This window comes from Pelodiscus sinensis, chromosome 2 (assembly GCF_052426305.1).
Source record: "Pelodiscus sinensis isolate ZL-2025 chromosome 2, ASM5242630v1, whole genome shotgun sequence".
NCBI classification, from domain to species: Eukaryota; Metazoa; Chordata; order Testudines; family Trionychidae; genus Pelodiscus; species Pelodiscus sinensis.
This window is the reverse complement of record NC_143053.1, coordinates 38802407-38819197: the sequence shown is the minus strand read 5'-3', so window position 1 is coordinate 38819197 and position 16791 is coordinate 38802407. Positions and strand designations below refer to the sequence as shown.

General features: G+C 41.7%; 1 protein-coding gene across 4 annotated transcripts in view; it reads left to right on the top strand.

The window, feature by feature from the left end:
• The window catches only part of VPS13B (vacuolar protein sorting 13 homolog B), a 1005617-nt gene that overhangs the window by 94209 nt on the left and 894617 nt on the right, over positions 1-16791 (top strand). For all 4 annotated transcript variants that reach the window (XM_075920304.2, XM_075920302.2, XM_075920305.2 and 1 more), the window contains exon 4: positions 12095-12215. In XM_075920304.2, coding sequence (XP_075776419.2) covers positions 12095-12215 — 121 coding nt within the window. The remainder of the gene's footprint in view (positions 1-12094; positions 12216-16791) is intronic.

The window sequence follows — 16791 nt, the reverse complement described above, 5'->3', positions numbered from 1 at the left end:
TAGTCCCAAAGACAAAATGGGGTTCATAAAGTCCAACTTGCACATGTGATCAGTTCTTAATAAATCAATCAATTGCTGCCAAGAACCTCCTGCAGTCATGTGTATACATTCCACAAAAGCAGCAACTAAACCTACTGTCTTCTTGAAAAATGTTCCCCAAGTGACCTTTGTAGAGCAGCTACCTTGGCTTCAGTACACACGTTCACTAAATACTGTGCCTTAGAGACGCTTGACCTCTGATGCACATTTCAGAGGTCCACAGATCAAGCAGAGATTCTGAAGCTCCTCCTTTGAGCATGAATACTGCTTCATAATCACCTAATATGGAGCACCCACAGGGACACTCCTTGAAGAAGATAAGATTACTCACCTGTGCAGTCACTGAGGTTCTTTGAGATGGTTGTCCTTGTGCGTGCTCCGCTCCTCCTCCATTCCCCCTCTTTGTTTTGGAACTTCTTTGATTTTCTGCAGTAGAGAAGGACCCGAGGGTGGGTTGTGTGCTGTGTAGCAGTGTGCTGGCTGCCCCACATGCTCAGCCTACTGCGAGCACTGCTACTACAGGTTGTACCTCCCTTAACCGGGGCTCTCTGGATGTTCCTGGACCACAGAGTCCTGTGATAGGGAGGTTGGGCATGAGGCAGGAGCGGTGGGTGGAGAGGAGCTTTCAAATACATTTAAATTATAGCACCATTTAGCGTACCCCCCCTGTGGCTGCTTGCGGCTACTGAGGTAATAAAAACGTGTCATGATAGTAAATTCCGTAGTAGAGAACAATGGATTCATCCTCCTGATCAGATGCAGATGGTCATTGTTGCCAAACATCCTCATTCTGAGTACCTGATAAAGACTTTTCTTAAATTCGTTGGTTATTTACACTGTAACAGGGCAGGTCTCACCACCCAGAGTGCCTCCGGCTGGTCACTCAGGGCATTAGCCTTTTCGGTGCTGTTGCACCCCTTGTGTCTCACTTGCTGTTTCTTGTTCTCCACCACTCTAGGTTAGGGCCCACATCTCTCCCAGACGGTGGTGCCCTTCTACCAGGGTACTGCCCTACTGTAGTGCCCCCACACTCTAGAGCCCACTCCCTCTGGGGATCCTTAATCCTCCTTTGTCCACCTTGCCTCAGTGACCCATTGCCAGTCTTCATCTAGCCCCTGCCACCGAGGCAAACTGCAGTCTGAAATGGCAACTCATCACCTGCTGCTTTTGCTTATCCTGGCTGCCTCCCCTCAGCCCTAGTATCCTGAGGCCTTGCTTCAGGCCCTGTAGCCTGGGAGCTTGCCTGGCCAGAGCTTCCCCAACCCTGCCTGACTTTCCCCAGCCCTGCTCTAAATCAGGAAGTTTCCTAGCAGCTAGGTCTCTCCTGCTCCCCAGTTGGAGCAAGAGTGTTGCTCTTCCTCCCTCCTGGAGCCCTTATTTATACAGCTCACAGCTGGGCCCTAATTGGCAGTTGTCTGCTGCAGCTACTTGCTCCATGGTTCCAGCCTTCACCCATGGCTGGGTTTTAACCCCTTAAAGGGCCATTTGTGGGGCAGATGCTCCGTCACCTACCCTAACCTACCTTTCTAATTTACTTAAGCTGAGCTTTTGCCTGTTCACGCTCATCCATGCCCCTGTCTTAAATAGACAATCGTTAAGGGTACCACACTGTCTGACTCTGATGAGAACAAAAGATATGGATGTCGTCATTGTACAAAAAGCCTTGCTATCCATTCTAATAGTCTAGTATATATTTTGAATGGAAGAGGTGATAAAAATGTACCTTTGTGAAATGTACCTTTGTGAAATATAAGAGCACTCTTGGGACCAAAATACAGTCTCTCATGACAAGCTTCTATGGGATCTTTTAGAGAGAAATTGCAGCCAGTCACAAGCTAGGATTTTAACTTGTGTCCTGGTCTATAGGAGAGTCAGAAACATCTCTTCATTAAAGGCAACTTGATAGCTTTGATATGGGTACCAAAAAGATCTACTGGAAGAGGTTTAAAACTAGACTGGATAATAGTTCAAGAAAATATGCTCTCATAAACAATGTAATTCTGGCATTGGAATAAATATCTAATTCATGACTTCTCAACAGTAATTTCCCAATTAAGTACTTAGATAAAGTCAGAATTTTTCAAGGTGTAATAAAGTTGTCAATGTATTCTTTGTATATCATCTACCTTTGAATGCCTATGTGATAGTATTCTTTAGGGAACAATACCACTTTTTTTTTTTTTAAGTGAAATTCAGCAGGTCTTAACCAGTTTGACATAGATTTGTAACAGATATTGAAATGATTCTTTGCTCAACTTTCCATGAGTAAGAATGTTTAATCACATACCCTGTCCCTAAAAGCTATTTTGAGGAGCACCACACTTCTTTATATTAATAGGACCTGGGTTCGTCATTTTGCGCTTCTGCAAGTAGCCTGGAAAGGAAAATCGTTTTCTTTTAGAAATAATAACTGGTAGAATACTAAGAGGATGAAGGACAAAATTATTGGGGTAGGGGGAATAGAGGAAGGAAAGAGTCAAAACGCTAATTTGAAACAACCTACCCATATACGCTAGACCAGCGGTTCCCAACCCCTGGGCCGCAGACCATGGCTGGGCTGCGACCCACTGTTCAGCTCCAGCAGCCAAGGTTGTTGAGGCATGGCAGGAGGTGGTGGAGCAGGAGGTGCCTTCTTCCCTCCTCTGCGCTTGGGGAGGTAGCATGCGCGAAGGAGGAATGAGTGTGTGCGCTGCCAACAGCCACTTTCTCTGCCCACACAGCTGCTTTTGCTGCGGGGAGCGCTAGGGCTCAGGTGGCAGCAGGAGAAGGCGCTTCCCTACCTGCTTAGTAACGGCAGCTATCTGGAGCCCTGCGCTCTGTCTGCACGTCCGCTTTTGCCCGCAGCAGCACTCGGGCGTTGGCAGGAGGCATGTCCCTTCCTTCTCCCCCCTCGGTAATGGCAGCCTAGCCAGGGCTTCGCGTTCCCTGCCCATGGGGGTGCAAGATACGCTTGGGGAGGGAAGGGTTGTGAATGAGGAGAGAGCTCACATGCTGCCAACAGCTGCTTCCCCTTTCCCCAGTGGGGCAGCCTCACTCTCGGGAGTGATGAAGTGAGCTGGCGGAGGGCGTGGTGGGGTCATGGGGCAAGGGAGTGTTGGCATGGAGTATAGGGGCCAGAGATTAAATCATCAAAGGGTATGGGCATAGGGATGGGGTCAAAGGGTGTTAGGCACTGGGTATCAAGGGTCTAGGTTGAGGCTAGTCGGTCAGGTAACATTGTATTTGCATATTCTTTATTTACATAACGAATACGCAAATGTGCAAATACAATGTCACCAGTTCACCAAAGGTTTGTGAATGGGCTTGCTGGACCCCAGCATAAAAATGGTTGGGAAATGCTGTGTTAGACTGCATCAGTAAGATTTTTGCAATGAATTCACAACTGATATTGATTTTTTTTAAACAGTTCTTCCTATTTTAAAGAAATGTTTTTACCTGGTTTCTTGAGAACCTGGGCTAGTATTTTTAGAAATAGCATGTGATCCCCAAGAGAAACCATTGTTCCCCCATGAAGTGTTCTCATTGGAAATCTTGCAAGTGTTGCAAATTAAACAAAGATTGTATTGTGAAACTTGTTTTAAAATGGAAAAAAAACCCTTCTAAAATTAATTAAAGCAAAGGAGTTGTCTGTTGTAATTAAATAAACTATTTAATAGACTATTGGGGAAAGGTTATAGTAACATTCAGAGCACATGTTCCGATGCTGTCAAATATGGTTGTTTGTGATAAAATGGCAATAGCCATTTTATTTATTATATATTTCAAGTCAAAATTATCAGAACAATAAGCTTAATTTCTTAGAGTATGTCTCTTGGATATTCTGCTTATTACTTAAAGAGCACTAGAGGTGCACACACTGCTTTAGAAAACCATTAAAACTAGGTCCTTTGTGGGTAGCTGTGGGGAGGGTAGATTCAGAAAATATTTATGAATTTATGCATTTGAGTACTATATGCATGGACTTGTATATAGGGATGTAAAATTCTGTTTAATTGGTTAACCGGTTCACCTATTAAAGGGTTGGGGGGGGACACTCCATCCCAGTGGAATTGCAGTCACTCCCATTATTATTAAAATGAATATTTTAGAGAGATTTTAAAAACAATTTCTTTAGCTGTAAAATGTTTGTCATGTGGTGTGAACTAGATTTATTAGACTGAAGTATTTTTAGTGCATTTTGGCTGTGGGATTTATTATGACATCACTGTAATCTATATACAGTATGTGATTTCAGTTGGTTTCAGTGTTAAATATTTTAATAATTATGCTAGTTTTGGCAGTTCACTTGGAACGTTTTCAGTTTAATGAACATATTTTACTTCTGGGATTATGAGACAGCCACATGTTTGAAAAATTAATAGCGTGTTTTGAAAGTTAACATTGAGCAGAAGTGTATCACTATAGAACTTTTTTGAATGTAAGTAGAACTAAATAGCAATCTAGTTCCTGTGAGGTAATGGCCACAGTAGTTGTCGTACTCTAGAATTATTACATGACATTTGTTTTATAAAATATCATAGCTGTTGTGAAAGGAAAAAAAAGTGGTTTGTACAAACAGTACCTGCTATCTTAAAGCTGTTGAAAAATTGTGTAATTTAATGAAACTAGTTATTTAGCACTAAATATAGTAGTATTTGCAAACATTTTGTCATGTGGGATTCTTTTTAAACTGTAGCTAAATTCATAATTTTACGAGTGTTCACATAGCTGGGAGTAAAGTTGTGAGTCTTCTGTTGGAATTTCTGTATTAATAATAATGTATAAGTGTTTCCCAGGATCGTACTTCTGTATTATTTTTGTCACCAGCCTGGGGCATGTAAATATTAGTTTGACTATCCTGTTGGATCCAGCACACACAACAAACTATTGTAGTCTCTTCCCTTCTCAGCATAGACTAATTGCTTTTTATATAGAGAGAGGAACTAAATGAGATTGACGTACGTATAAGCAAATTCTATACTGTGTAGGACTTACGTTGCAAAAGTGCAATTGCCAGCAGATTTTGCAAATACTGATGGTATCCTTGTGTGGTAGATGGTTCTTCAAGTGCTCATTCATGTTGATTCCATTTGTGTGTGTGTGTGCACTACATGCATGACAGCTGGGAGGTTTTTTCCCCTAGCAGTATCCGTAGGGTTGGCCAGGGCATCTTTTGGCATCGCTCCTTCATGGTGCTTGATATGGGGCTCTGCTGACCTGCCAACCCAATATTTACTTCAGTGACAGCAGCTGGAACATCTTCATTCCTGCTTTTGCAAGTGGCATTTGCAGTATCTCCTTGTTATATGCGTGTAACTTTTTTGTAGTTAATAGTAATAGTAATAATGTAGTGTTTCCTTAAGTTTCTGTTATGGGGGTTCCCCTGTTTTCCCCCGACACCAGCGTTTGTCTCGTGGACTATGTCTAGACTATGCTGAAGTTTCAAAAGAGGATATGCAAATTCTATTCTTTCCATCTTACTTTCGAAAATGAAGAGTTTAAAAGTGAAAGTAGTTGAGACGAGGTTTTTTCCGGCAATCTCCCCCGCCTTTCGAAAAGCCACATAAACCTCATTTTTTGAGGAAGAGCGGCTTTTCGAAAAGGGGAAGGGGGTTGCCGAAAAACTGCGTCTCAACTAATTTCACTTTCGAAAACTGTGCTTTCGAAAGTGAGATAGGAAGATATGCCAATCCTGCAGAATTTGCATATCCTTTTTCGAAAATTCAGCGTAGTCTAGATGAACCAATGAAGGCTCTGGCAAATTTATTCTGAAGAGTGATCTATACACATGTTGCCTGAAGTGCCTTGGAGAGAGTCACCAGAAAAACAAGTGTCGCATTTGTAAAGGGTTTCAGCTGCAGACACATGAAGATAGAGGCAGAAACTCAGAATCCTTATGAAGGTGGCTCTAAGCCTGCAGTCAGACACTGGATCAGCTGGTCCTGTGCTGAGCACCACTTCCTCAGTGTGTAGCACTGTGGTAGTGGTGGTGTCGAGCATTTTGTCACCTAGAAAGAAAGCCAAGGGCTCCTGGAATGAACACAGTGTCAACTACAGGACTTCTGGCAGGTGCCAATTGCTATCCCTGTAGCCTAGAAGAAGAGGAGGGGCTGTGTAACAGACTGGCTGGGTCTGGGTACTGCTGAGGGAATAAGTTCAGGGTGAATTGCTCAAAACCCAGGATATTTACAGCCCATGACTGGAGTCCTTTCCCACATATGCCACAAACCAGTTACACAGACCACTTCAGCAAAACCCCTGGCCAGCAAAAAGCCAATCTGGCCAGCAAAAAGTCTCACAAGCAAAACCCTTCGGACACTCCAGTTTTCCCTGTGCCACAATCAGGCCCAGACCTTACACGCAAGTGAGGGATTATAAAATGCAATCTCACCACCTCTGAACAGATCTTGGTCCCAGAGGACTAGCCACAGCCTCAGGCCAATGTATGCTTTAGATCTTACCCACAAGAGCACACTGGGCTAATCCTTTAGAATCTAAAATCTAAAGGTTTATTAATAAAAAAAAGAAAAGGGTGATAGTGAGACCAGTGTTTCTCAAACTGTGGGTCGCAACCCCCAGGGGGGTTGCAGCTGGATCTGTTTTTTTTTTTTAATGCAAAAATTTATCTCCTCGGCATTTCAGTTGCCAGGTGTTTGGACCCCTGCCGTGTCTGGCAGGGGAGTGAGCGCTGCAGAGTCTAGTGCGGGGGGGCAGATGGTGGCAGTTGCCGGCTGCCTCGTTAGGGGGCGCCAGGCTGGCTGGGAGCAGAGCGTGTGCTGCTCTGGCCCACGTGACCAGCAGAGACCAGCAGCTGGCTACGTGATGCCTCTCTTACAAGCTGCGAGCTGAGGCAGCCTGGCTGGGCGGCAGGAGCATCCACTTTAAAAGTAAGATTGTTCCTCTGTGCCTGGCTCTGCGGGACGGAGAGGGGAGATTTGATTTGAGCAGGGCTCCTGACGCTGAGGATGCCTTCCTTGGGGAGGGGGAAGTGCACTGGGATGGGGGGGGGGGCACTAGGAGGGCCTGGGTCTGAGACAGGGGTAAGTGCATTGGGATGGGGAGACTGGGGGGCATGGCTCAGGGGGAGGGGTGGGTGCATTGGCGATTAGTGTGCAGTCCCAAACTGGACAAAGTGGTACAACTTTTGCTTAACAACTTTGGCTCCTATCCTCCACACCCTCACTCCTCCAAAGTTGTTTAAGAGGGGGGATCACACAAATTCATTTAGCATTTTAGTGGGTTGTGGTATCTCAAAGTTTGAGAACCCCTGCATTACATACATCAACCACGAAGTGCTGGATGCAGGCTCTTAGTTGAGATGTTACAAACTGCCAGCTTAAAAGTCTCTGGTGTGCATCCTGTATCAGGATGGGCCAGCAAATCCTTCCTGGCTCTCTGTCCCTAGCAAGGATGCATCTGGAAGCAGGAGCAGGATTGAAGACAATATGGAGATTAACTCATGGCACTTTTGTATTCCTGGTGTCTCCCAAACTGGAGCTGGTTACATAATCTAGTGACCTGTCTGTGTTTCACATGCAAGTAGCCATTTTGCACTGGCTGGTCTGCAGGTTTCCAGATGCATATTTCAGGTGTGTATTAGCTACTCCAGGAGCCATTGTCTATGAAGCAGTGCTAGTTAGCACAGCCATTCACTGAACAGTCCTTCGTCACAATAAGCGGTCCAGGCCCATTGCTCCCTCCTAGACAGAGAACGTTTAAAATACAAGAATAGAGCTCATATCTATAACTTCACATACAAAAATCATAAAAATACATGAGTAGAAGACATAAAATCAGCTGGGCTTAAGCTTTTATTTGACTCCTCACGTATGCAGAATTTGGGGCAAACACCACCCTTGGATGCAATAGTGATCTGTCTGCTCACTTTAAAATCTAATAACATGACAGACTGTTTTTCCTCTTCTAAGACAAAAGAGACAGTGGCAGCAAGGTCTGTCTGCCCAACCTACTTCAGGCATGGCAGCTCCCATGGGTTCATCAACTCCTGCTCCACAAAGGGTCCAGTTGAGTCTGGCCCATTACTGTTCCCTGCACTGTCATGGCTAGGGCATTCAATTTCCCTCCACTCAGAAGACTTTTGAAGCAGTGGATGACCTAATCTGCATGATGGCACAGTCTTCTCCAAGGAGAGGTGAAGCACCTGTGTCAGACAGGCCACCCATTCTATTTAGGATCAAGCCAGTTAATGATTTCATGTTTTTTCCCATCTTCAGTGTGACTCTGCCCAGCACTGGCTGTTCGCACAGGGGAAACACACCAGTTCCCAGAGGTTCGCTACCAACCCTAAGCCCTGCCCAGTACTGCTCCTCTATGATCTTCCTCCTCTTAGACCTCAGAGTCTGAAATGGAATCCTATGATTCAGATAGGTGGAGCAGCAGATCTAGATGGCGGCATTATTGCCAACTTCCTTCAGGGCTGTGGCCACCTAGATGGCATTCACCAGATTAATGGCCATTTTGGATTTCCTGGTATTACCACCAGGCTTGAGGTCATAGCCAGATGTCAAAATCTTGGTCAGTGTCGCTGGACTTGGTGCTAGATCCATCTTGTGTAACAACACTCATGTTGCTGCTAACCAGGTCAACTTCAGCACTGGTTATCTTCCCTACACCAGTAACCTCTGCACTGGCAGTGCATTGTCTCCCCCTTCCACCAGCAACTAGGGATGTTAAAATGTGTTTATTTGTGTAAATGTGCACATGTTGAAAATGTCAACATGTTTACACCGAGGCAGTGAGGCAAGTACTGGCTCCCGTTTTACCCCTTCCACCTCATGCTGCTGCTTGTATCAGACTGTATTAGTGGCAAGAGCACAGGGGAGCAGCTGGCTCTCTATGAGCACCCGCTCCCTCCCCCTTGCCCTACCCCCACTGCTGTCTTTGTGGGAGGCAGCGGTGGGTAGGGTAGGTGACTCAGCGGGAGCCAGCACATGCTGAGAGCTTACTTAAAAGCTGGCTTCCCACATGCCCCATCTCCCACTCTCCTCACTGTTCCCCTCCCCCCCCGTACTATCATCTTGTCTTCCACTGATGAGCCCGTTGCAGGCACCTTAACAGTTCTGGCCTTGCAAGGACAACAGTGTCTTCCAACAGTTGCTGTACAGGTTGGCCCAAATTTGGGAATCCAGGCAGAGGAAGTAGCTGAAGATGCTGATTCTAGGTAGGAATATTAAAAACACCCTGCAATAGTTAACCAGTTAAAATTTGTGTTTAACTATGTAAATTAAGGAGTGTAAGATGCAGCACAGTGGAAGCCTGTTTTGTATGTGGAATTAACTGAAAAAAACCAAAACAGGTTGACTGGGATGAGGGTGAAGGAGGGAGAGAATGTGAAACCAGCAGTACAGAGTGCATCAGAGCACAAACCACAGAGAAGAGTCTTATCTAGGAGTGCACTTCAAATGGATATTGCAAGGATGTAGTGAACTATAAGAGGAAGGAACAAGGATCCGTTTCTTATTGTTGATTGAGGAAGCAAAGGGGATAGCACTTTTTGCATTCATGAAAGTTGGATGCTGGTCATAAGTGTTAGTGACTTTGGGAAGTTGCTTTGGGTGAGATGTTGCTTTAGACAAGGATTTAACTTAGTTTACAATCCATTAGAAGCATTTTAGTGTTGTAAAGCGCCCGTGTGAACCAGGCTGTTACCTACTCCCCTCATGAATGTGCTCTACATAGAGTGCTGGGAGATCTCTCTGCCAGCACTCATGCTGGGGCCACACTTTCAGTTTGAAGTGCTGCTGTGACTGTGCTTTAAACCAGGGGTCTCCAAACTACGGCCCGCGGGCCAGATGCGGCCCGCGAGGCCCTCTCATCCGGCCCGTGGAGACCTTTTTGTCTGGCCCCGCCTTCTTCTGCGTGCCGGCGAGATTATCCCTGAGCTTGAGTCCGAGCATTGGTGTCAGCGGGAGAAACGGATTCGCAGGCGGCTGCGCGAGGCCCCAGCGCGCGCACGGGACAGCAGGTAGCCCATGTTTTGATTGTTTTTTATTTGGACCTCAAGTGTGTAGTCGGCCCCCGAACTGCTGTTTGATAGTTAATGCGGCCCTCGGGCAGAAAAGTTTGGAGACCCCTGCTTTAAACCTTTAAATGTACACAAATCCTTACTCCTTATAAATAAATGTATTTGTTTTCACTTGTGCTGTTATAAGGGAACTAATACTGAGTTGTTCCAGTCTATTTATATGTATACTGTCTCTTCAGAAGCAATTTACCCGGTTATTTCTGGTAGTGTCCAGTGATGGGCTGAATATGACGTAGAGTCCCACTGGGAGAGGGCTCAGTGATTGGTGTCTGTCTCTAGTCTGCACAAAAGAAGATAAGCTGTGTAAAGGAGATATCTGTGAGCAGAGTCTTAGTTTCAGGGAACTGAACTAGAGCAGGCATCAGCAAACGGTATCACTCTGAAGGTGTATGGTGGTGAGGTGCCTCTCTACTCCGAGTACTCCTGGGAAGTGCCATAGTGGTGTCTTAAGTCTGATTTTTAATAGGCTCTCTTTTCTGCCCTTCTAGCACATTGGGATCCAATTTTTTTTCTGTAAAACACACATTCTAACCTTTCCTCCTTATTTAGATGGGTCAGTATGTTAGCTGTTGATTTTACGTTTTGTCTTCTATTTAGTCTTGTTTGAGACCAATATATTGGTGCATATTATCTCTGTTTCTCCCTGAAATGCTATCTCTATTTTGTGTTGATCAGGTAAACTCATTTCCTCAGTTTTAGTTCCTTTTCCAAATGTGAAATGGAAAGATTGTGACAGTCCCTTGAATGTCTTCACATCTCTAAGTTCTGTTTTTAGACAGACCTTTTCATAAATTGGACATTCTTTTTATGTTGTGAGAGGAAACCTTGAAAAGCCAAGAAATAGGAGTTATGGTTCCCTCAGTCCTTACAAGAACATTAAACAAAAATGTTAGAAAATCAGGAAATACAGCCTGAATATGACACTTCTCTCACAACATAACCACACAATTTTAACTTTTGGAGCAGGAATGCCAAGAGGAACTAGGAATGTCACATTGTCTTGCCTCTTCATAAAACACTGCCAATTCATTGGCCATTATAATTCCATAACAGGACTTAATACACTCCAGCAAACCCTTGTGATCAGGGCAGCATCATGATCCAGGACATACTTGCTGCTGGTAGGCTGAGATCACATCAGATGAAAAGGTTTAAGAATGGGTCAGGTACCTTGAGCTCCCTAAAGTAACCTCAGGGCAGGGATCACAAGCAGGAGAATTTTTTTTCTAATACTAATATTCTTGTGAGAAGGCATAAAACATAATTTTCTGTACATGAATTCTGATCATTAAACACACATTCTGGAATGGCACAGAGTGTGCAGCACAATAGTTGAGTTCTTGCAATCCTAACTCCATATTAATTCCATTTTTTTGTGAATTTTCCATGTTGCAAGTATTCATGATTTAAGATGCATTTGTAATTCCATTATTTTATGAATGAGCCATGTTTTCTGTTGCAAACTGCTGAAGTTATATAAAAGCTTGAAGATGAGTGGTGACTCCAGGTTTGTTGGTTTATTTTAGGACAGTGTTTGCTGTTTTAAGCGTCTCGGAGAATGTCTTGCTTCATGAGGCAGCTTTAATTAACTGTGTTAGAAAGGACATGACTCTGACATGTTGAAAGTGTTCAAAATTGTTTCGTGAGTAAACACTTAGGCTAATCCGATAAGGGTGGATAGTATTTCTCGCATTTATTTTTATAGTCTGAAGGGTTTTTTCTCTGATATTTTTCAGGAATGTTTTGGCTGAATTGCAGCTAACTATGGGTACCACTACAATGTGTGACTTTCGATAAAACAAAACCAATGAGTTAAATATTGGAATGATACTCCTTTTTATTTCCATTTCCAAAAATCTGTTTTTACTTTCTATTTAATCTGAAATTATAATTTATGGCTAAACAACACAATAGTGTTAATAAATATTATGTTTATCAAATTTAGTAGTAATAAATCCTTCGTATTCAGCTGCTCTTCAGTTATTTTTTTCTTCTTTGAATAATTCATCTTAATATTTGTTTGAATTCCAGGAAGACCATGAAAGCAGTGGTTCCAGTTCAACGAACCTCAGTACTGCAGAGTATGCAAAATCAGCAGTAAAACAACGAAGAGTCCAGCAAACTTCTCCTTCTGATCCTGATTTACCTCCAGGTAATGTACAACATAGCTGTCATGAACTGGATTGTATTTATGTTTATTTGAATGCTTTATGTGGATTTTATAAATAAAATAGTTGAATGGTTTGCTTGGGCCCATTAAATATATTTATGTTCCTAATAATGACCTGTTTCAGAAGTGCTGATCATCCACAAGTTATACTAAGGTCAAAAGGTTCAAGTAGTATTCCAAAACACAGCTAAATTAAAAAAAGAACAACAACATATCTCTTGCTACTAATTCCTCGTAGGCCTTTCCACAGAGACTAGCTCTCTTTAGTTTTTCCGGTTATTTTTGTCCGATGACCCTGTGGTCTCAGGTTCATGTAGTAGTTTGAGGCATTAGTCTAACTTTAAGAATATTAAATCTGAAGTTGCATTTTCCTTGATTTTAATCCATTGATAGAGATGCTGATCATTTGCTTTCTGCTGAGCCTGAGGATGTTGGCTTGCCCTTTAGGTATGTGACTGCTTAGTTGAAGTGAGGTCGATGGGTTTATCTGTGGTGAATCTCTGTGTTTAGATGGAAGACAGTCACTTTTATGTTAAGGGTACATCTGTGTGTTCATTATGATAAAGGTTGAGAGGCTTATCTCAGTATCTCATTTTTTTGTTGTTGTCTTAAAAGGTTTTCAGTGTGAGCGCTAATGTGAATTTAAGAAATTATCCTCTTTTGTGCACACAGCATTGAATGTTTTCCTTGTGATATTTTTCTTGTTGGTAAACTTCTTGATATAGAACATTCTAGGTTTGTTTTATTTTATTTTATTTTATTTTTTTTACATTATTATTCTGGACCTTCAGAGGTGAATAGGGTTTTTCTCTATCGCTTCATAGCAGCAGAATGCTCAAATTAGTTGTTGTCTTATTAAACTGACCTCAGGAGAGGGCATTAAAGTTTGTATCAGTGCGTCAGCTGTGTTAGTCTGTAGCCACAAAATCTATATACCATGGCACTTTTAAGGACTAACAGATTTATTTGGGCATAAGCTTTCATGGGCAAAAGCACACTGTCAGGTGAAGTGGGGACTCCTCATTATTAAAGTTTGTGTTCAGAGCACTTGGTTGCATACCAGGCTGTGTGATGGAAAAAAGTTTGTTGTAAATATTTTCAAAATAAAAAACAATTAGAACTCTTTTCATGTTATATTTAAATGAATGAAATCCTGAGTCTACTGAACTGAGTGTATGTTTTGCTATTGATTTTAATGGGGTAAGGATTTCACTTGTTACACTGAACTTGATTCCGTGTGTCTGATGCAAATCAGGAGTAACTCCATTTAATATATTAAAGTAACATGACAAGTTAGATTAGAAGCAGGCAACTTCAATTTTTGTCATTAAAATATAGTTTAATCGATAGTGTGTGCATGACTACTTTTTAAAATGCCTAAATATTTTTGGACTTGATTCCCATTTGCATTGAAGCCACTTTATGCTACATTACACCACTTTAATCATTTAACAGGGCTTTAATGTGAATGTAAGTATAATTTATTTTCACATTTTTCTTTATACCTCCAGATCAGTTTAAAGTGATGTTAGTATAAACAAGACTCAAGCACTTTATAATACTATAAATATGGTTAACAATACTTTTTAATGTATATATTCTAATGTTAAACTAGTACATGTACTCTTTTGAATTTCAGTTACAAACTTTTTTCAGCAATTTTATATTTCTACATAGTACTGATACCTTTCACTTGGTCTTCTGCATTCGGTCTTGTTTCCTTTCACAAGTCTCTAAAGAAATACTTTCCTTCCTGTAATATATTTATTATGTTTTAATACACTCATGATAGTGGCAAGATAATAGCATAATAGAAATACCTAAAAATAAAAAAATTGTAGAAGTTGTAAAAATATTTTTAATATAATAAAAGCTTTATTGGACATTGTGTGGTAAACCTTTCCTATTAAATAGTTAAAATACTCAGGTATTGGAAATTATTGGTTTTGAGTACATTCTAGGGAAGTCTTTGGTTATATATAAAATAACTGTGTTGAAACATGATTAAGACCTGTGTTTTAGCCATTTTAGAATTATGCAAATGCAAATTATCCAATAAGAATGTATATTGGGATATATGTACATTTATAGTGGTGTAACTTTAGAATAGCTAATACATTTTGCTCAGATGTGGAGGAAAAAAAGCCTACACACATTTTAGGATGAAATGAAAGAAACTGCAGCCCAAAATTTGTATGAGAAACTGGAAAAAGGAGAGTTGGAATAGATGTTGGATCTTAACTTTAATGTTAGTTATCTCTAAATGTTTGCAATTTTGGTCAACTTGCATATAGATCTGTTAACACGGAGGTATGGTTGCTGATGTCCATTCTTAAATGGCACATACTAAAACTGCAGGAAACTTTGAATCAAGGCTCTTTCACAAACTTCAGAAATCACTTCCTCATTTTATATATATTTCAATCAATACCTTCATATGTAAGTACAAGTAGGAAATTAAAAATCACTTATCAGCTTCAAGTCTGACCATAATAAATTTAAATTCACTTTTAGAAGATATAATTAGATATATTTATATGCTTAGAACTTTCTGAAATCTTAGTTCTTAACCATAGTTCTTAACCATTTTAGCCTTACAACTTCTTTTATTTACACATTTATGTAAAAGAGTATTACAACAAAGCAATGCTTATATCAGAATTTGTTTTCTCAATGTATATTACAACATAAAATTACCAAAACAAAGAGAAAAATTACAGAACGTCTCCTAAAATATTTTAGAACTTAATCCTGAGTTGTGTTTATTTCTTTAAAATAAAATCTTTACTTCCGATATTTCTCACTAGACATCAGCACATGTAGTAATACAAAATGCTACATTATTTTGGAATAAACAGATATGGTAAGCAAGTATTTTAGTGTAGTACTACTTGTATAAAACCTTCTAATTAAACTTTAATATATAATATTATGTGTATGTGGTCAGGGTTAGGGATGTTAAAAAGCAGATAATTGGGTAAATGTGTATCTGCTGAAAATTTCAGTGGTTACAGTTACCCACATTTGCAATGCTGGGCGGTAGCCAGTGCCTACCACTCCTGGGGAGCGGATGGGTGCCAAGAGGCAGCTTTTAAGTCAGCTCCTGGCAAGTACTGGCTGCTGCCCCATGCTGCTGCCTCTGCATTAGAGGCAGCAGTGTGGGATAGCAGACAGTTTCCCAGGAGTGGGGCAGGAGTCTATCTGTCACTATGAAGGTTAACCAGTAATCCTAGGCTAATTGGTTAACTGTTCACGTGTTTACACTTTCATATCCCTAGTAAGGGTGAAAGTTGATCTTGATGACTTATTCAGCTCAAGCATAACTATGTAACTATGACCAACACCTATATAATTTGTAATTAAATATGATCTTGCTTACAACAATTCAGGTTGAACCTCTCTAGTCCAGCATCCTCAGGACCTGACTGGTGCTGAACCACAGGAGGTCAGTATTGTCCAGCAGCATTACTAATACTTTCACTGCATAGGCTAAGTCTGCACTAGGAGATAAGTTTGAATACGCAACTCCAGCTACATTAATTTAGTAGCTGGTATTGAAGTATCTTACATCTCATTTTGGCACCGTCCACACAGCAGGAGGTTGATGGGAGCACACTCTCCCTTTGACTTCCCTAACTCCTCGTAGGAGCAGGACTACTGGCACCGACAGGAGTGCCCGCTCAGTTTGAATTAGCATGCCTTCACTAGACAGGCTAATTCAAACCCCAGAAGATTGACTGCTGCAGCTTTGATCTTCTCTGTAGTATAGACAAGCCTATACTGGTCTCTTAGAAGACATTTGGGGCAAATTAGAGCTAAATAACAGCACAGCACATTGAGGAGCTAGGAGTGCAGGCTGTAAACAAACTTTATGGGACTTCAGGAAACTTGACCATGCCCATGATAAGTGGACAGCTTAAATCATGGCAGACCACGGATGTTGCTAGACCAGTGTGTGCCAGACTAAAGAGGTTCAACCTGTATTGTATTTGAAAGAGGAATAGTTCTAAAGCCGTGGTGTCCAACCAGTTCTGAAGCAGCGGTCTCTATAGTGGCTACTGGTATAGTGAACTAGCCACGCTGAACCAGACAAATAGCTACATCATTCTAGTGGCTAGTGTGTTGCATACCATGCTTTTAAAGTTTGTAAAAGGACCTTGGCATTGAGGAATGGACTTCAATTAGTCAATATTGGGGAAAAAAAAGTGTTGAAGTTTTGTTTGTTTTCTGGAGTTTGAATGAACAATTGTTAATACATGGGTACAAGTTAAATGAGGTTGAAGAAGGAAGAATTTTTAGTAAGTATTTTCAAATGTAGGTGTAATGAGGTAGATGAGGCCCAAATGCTCCCAGCTGTAGACCTCAGAGCTATGCCACACCCATCCCCAAAAAAGAGTAGTCAAAAATGCCTCTAAGCAGGCTAGAATGACTGACTGCAGGGGAAACTGAGAGTCAGGGACCAGGAGGGCCATATAAAAGGTACTGAAGATCAGAGCAATATTTAGCTGTTGCTTTGAGTCGGAGAAGAAAAGACTGCAGGCCTGGCTGCCTGGAAGAA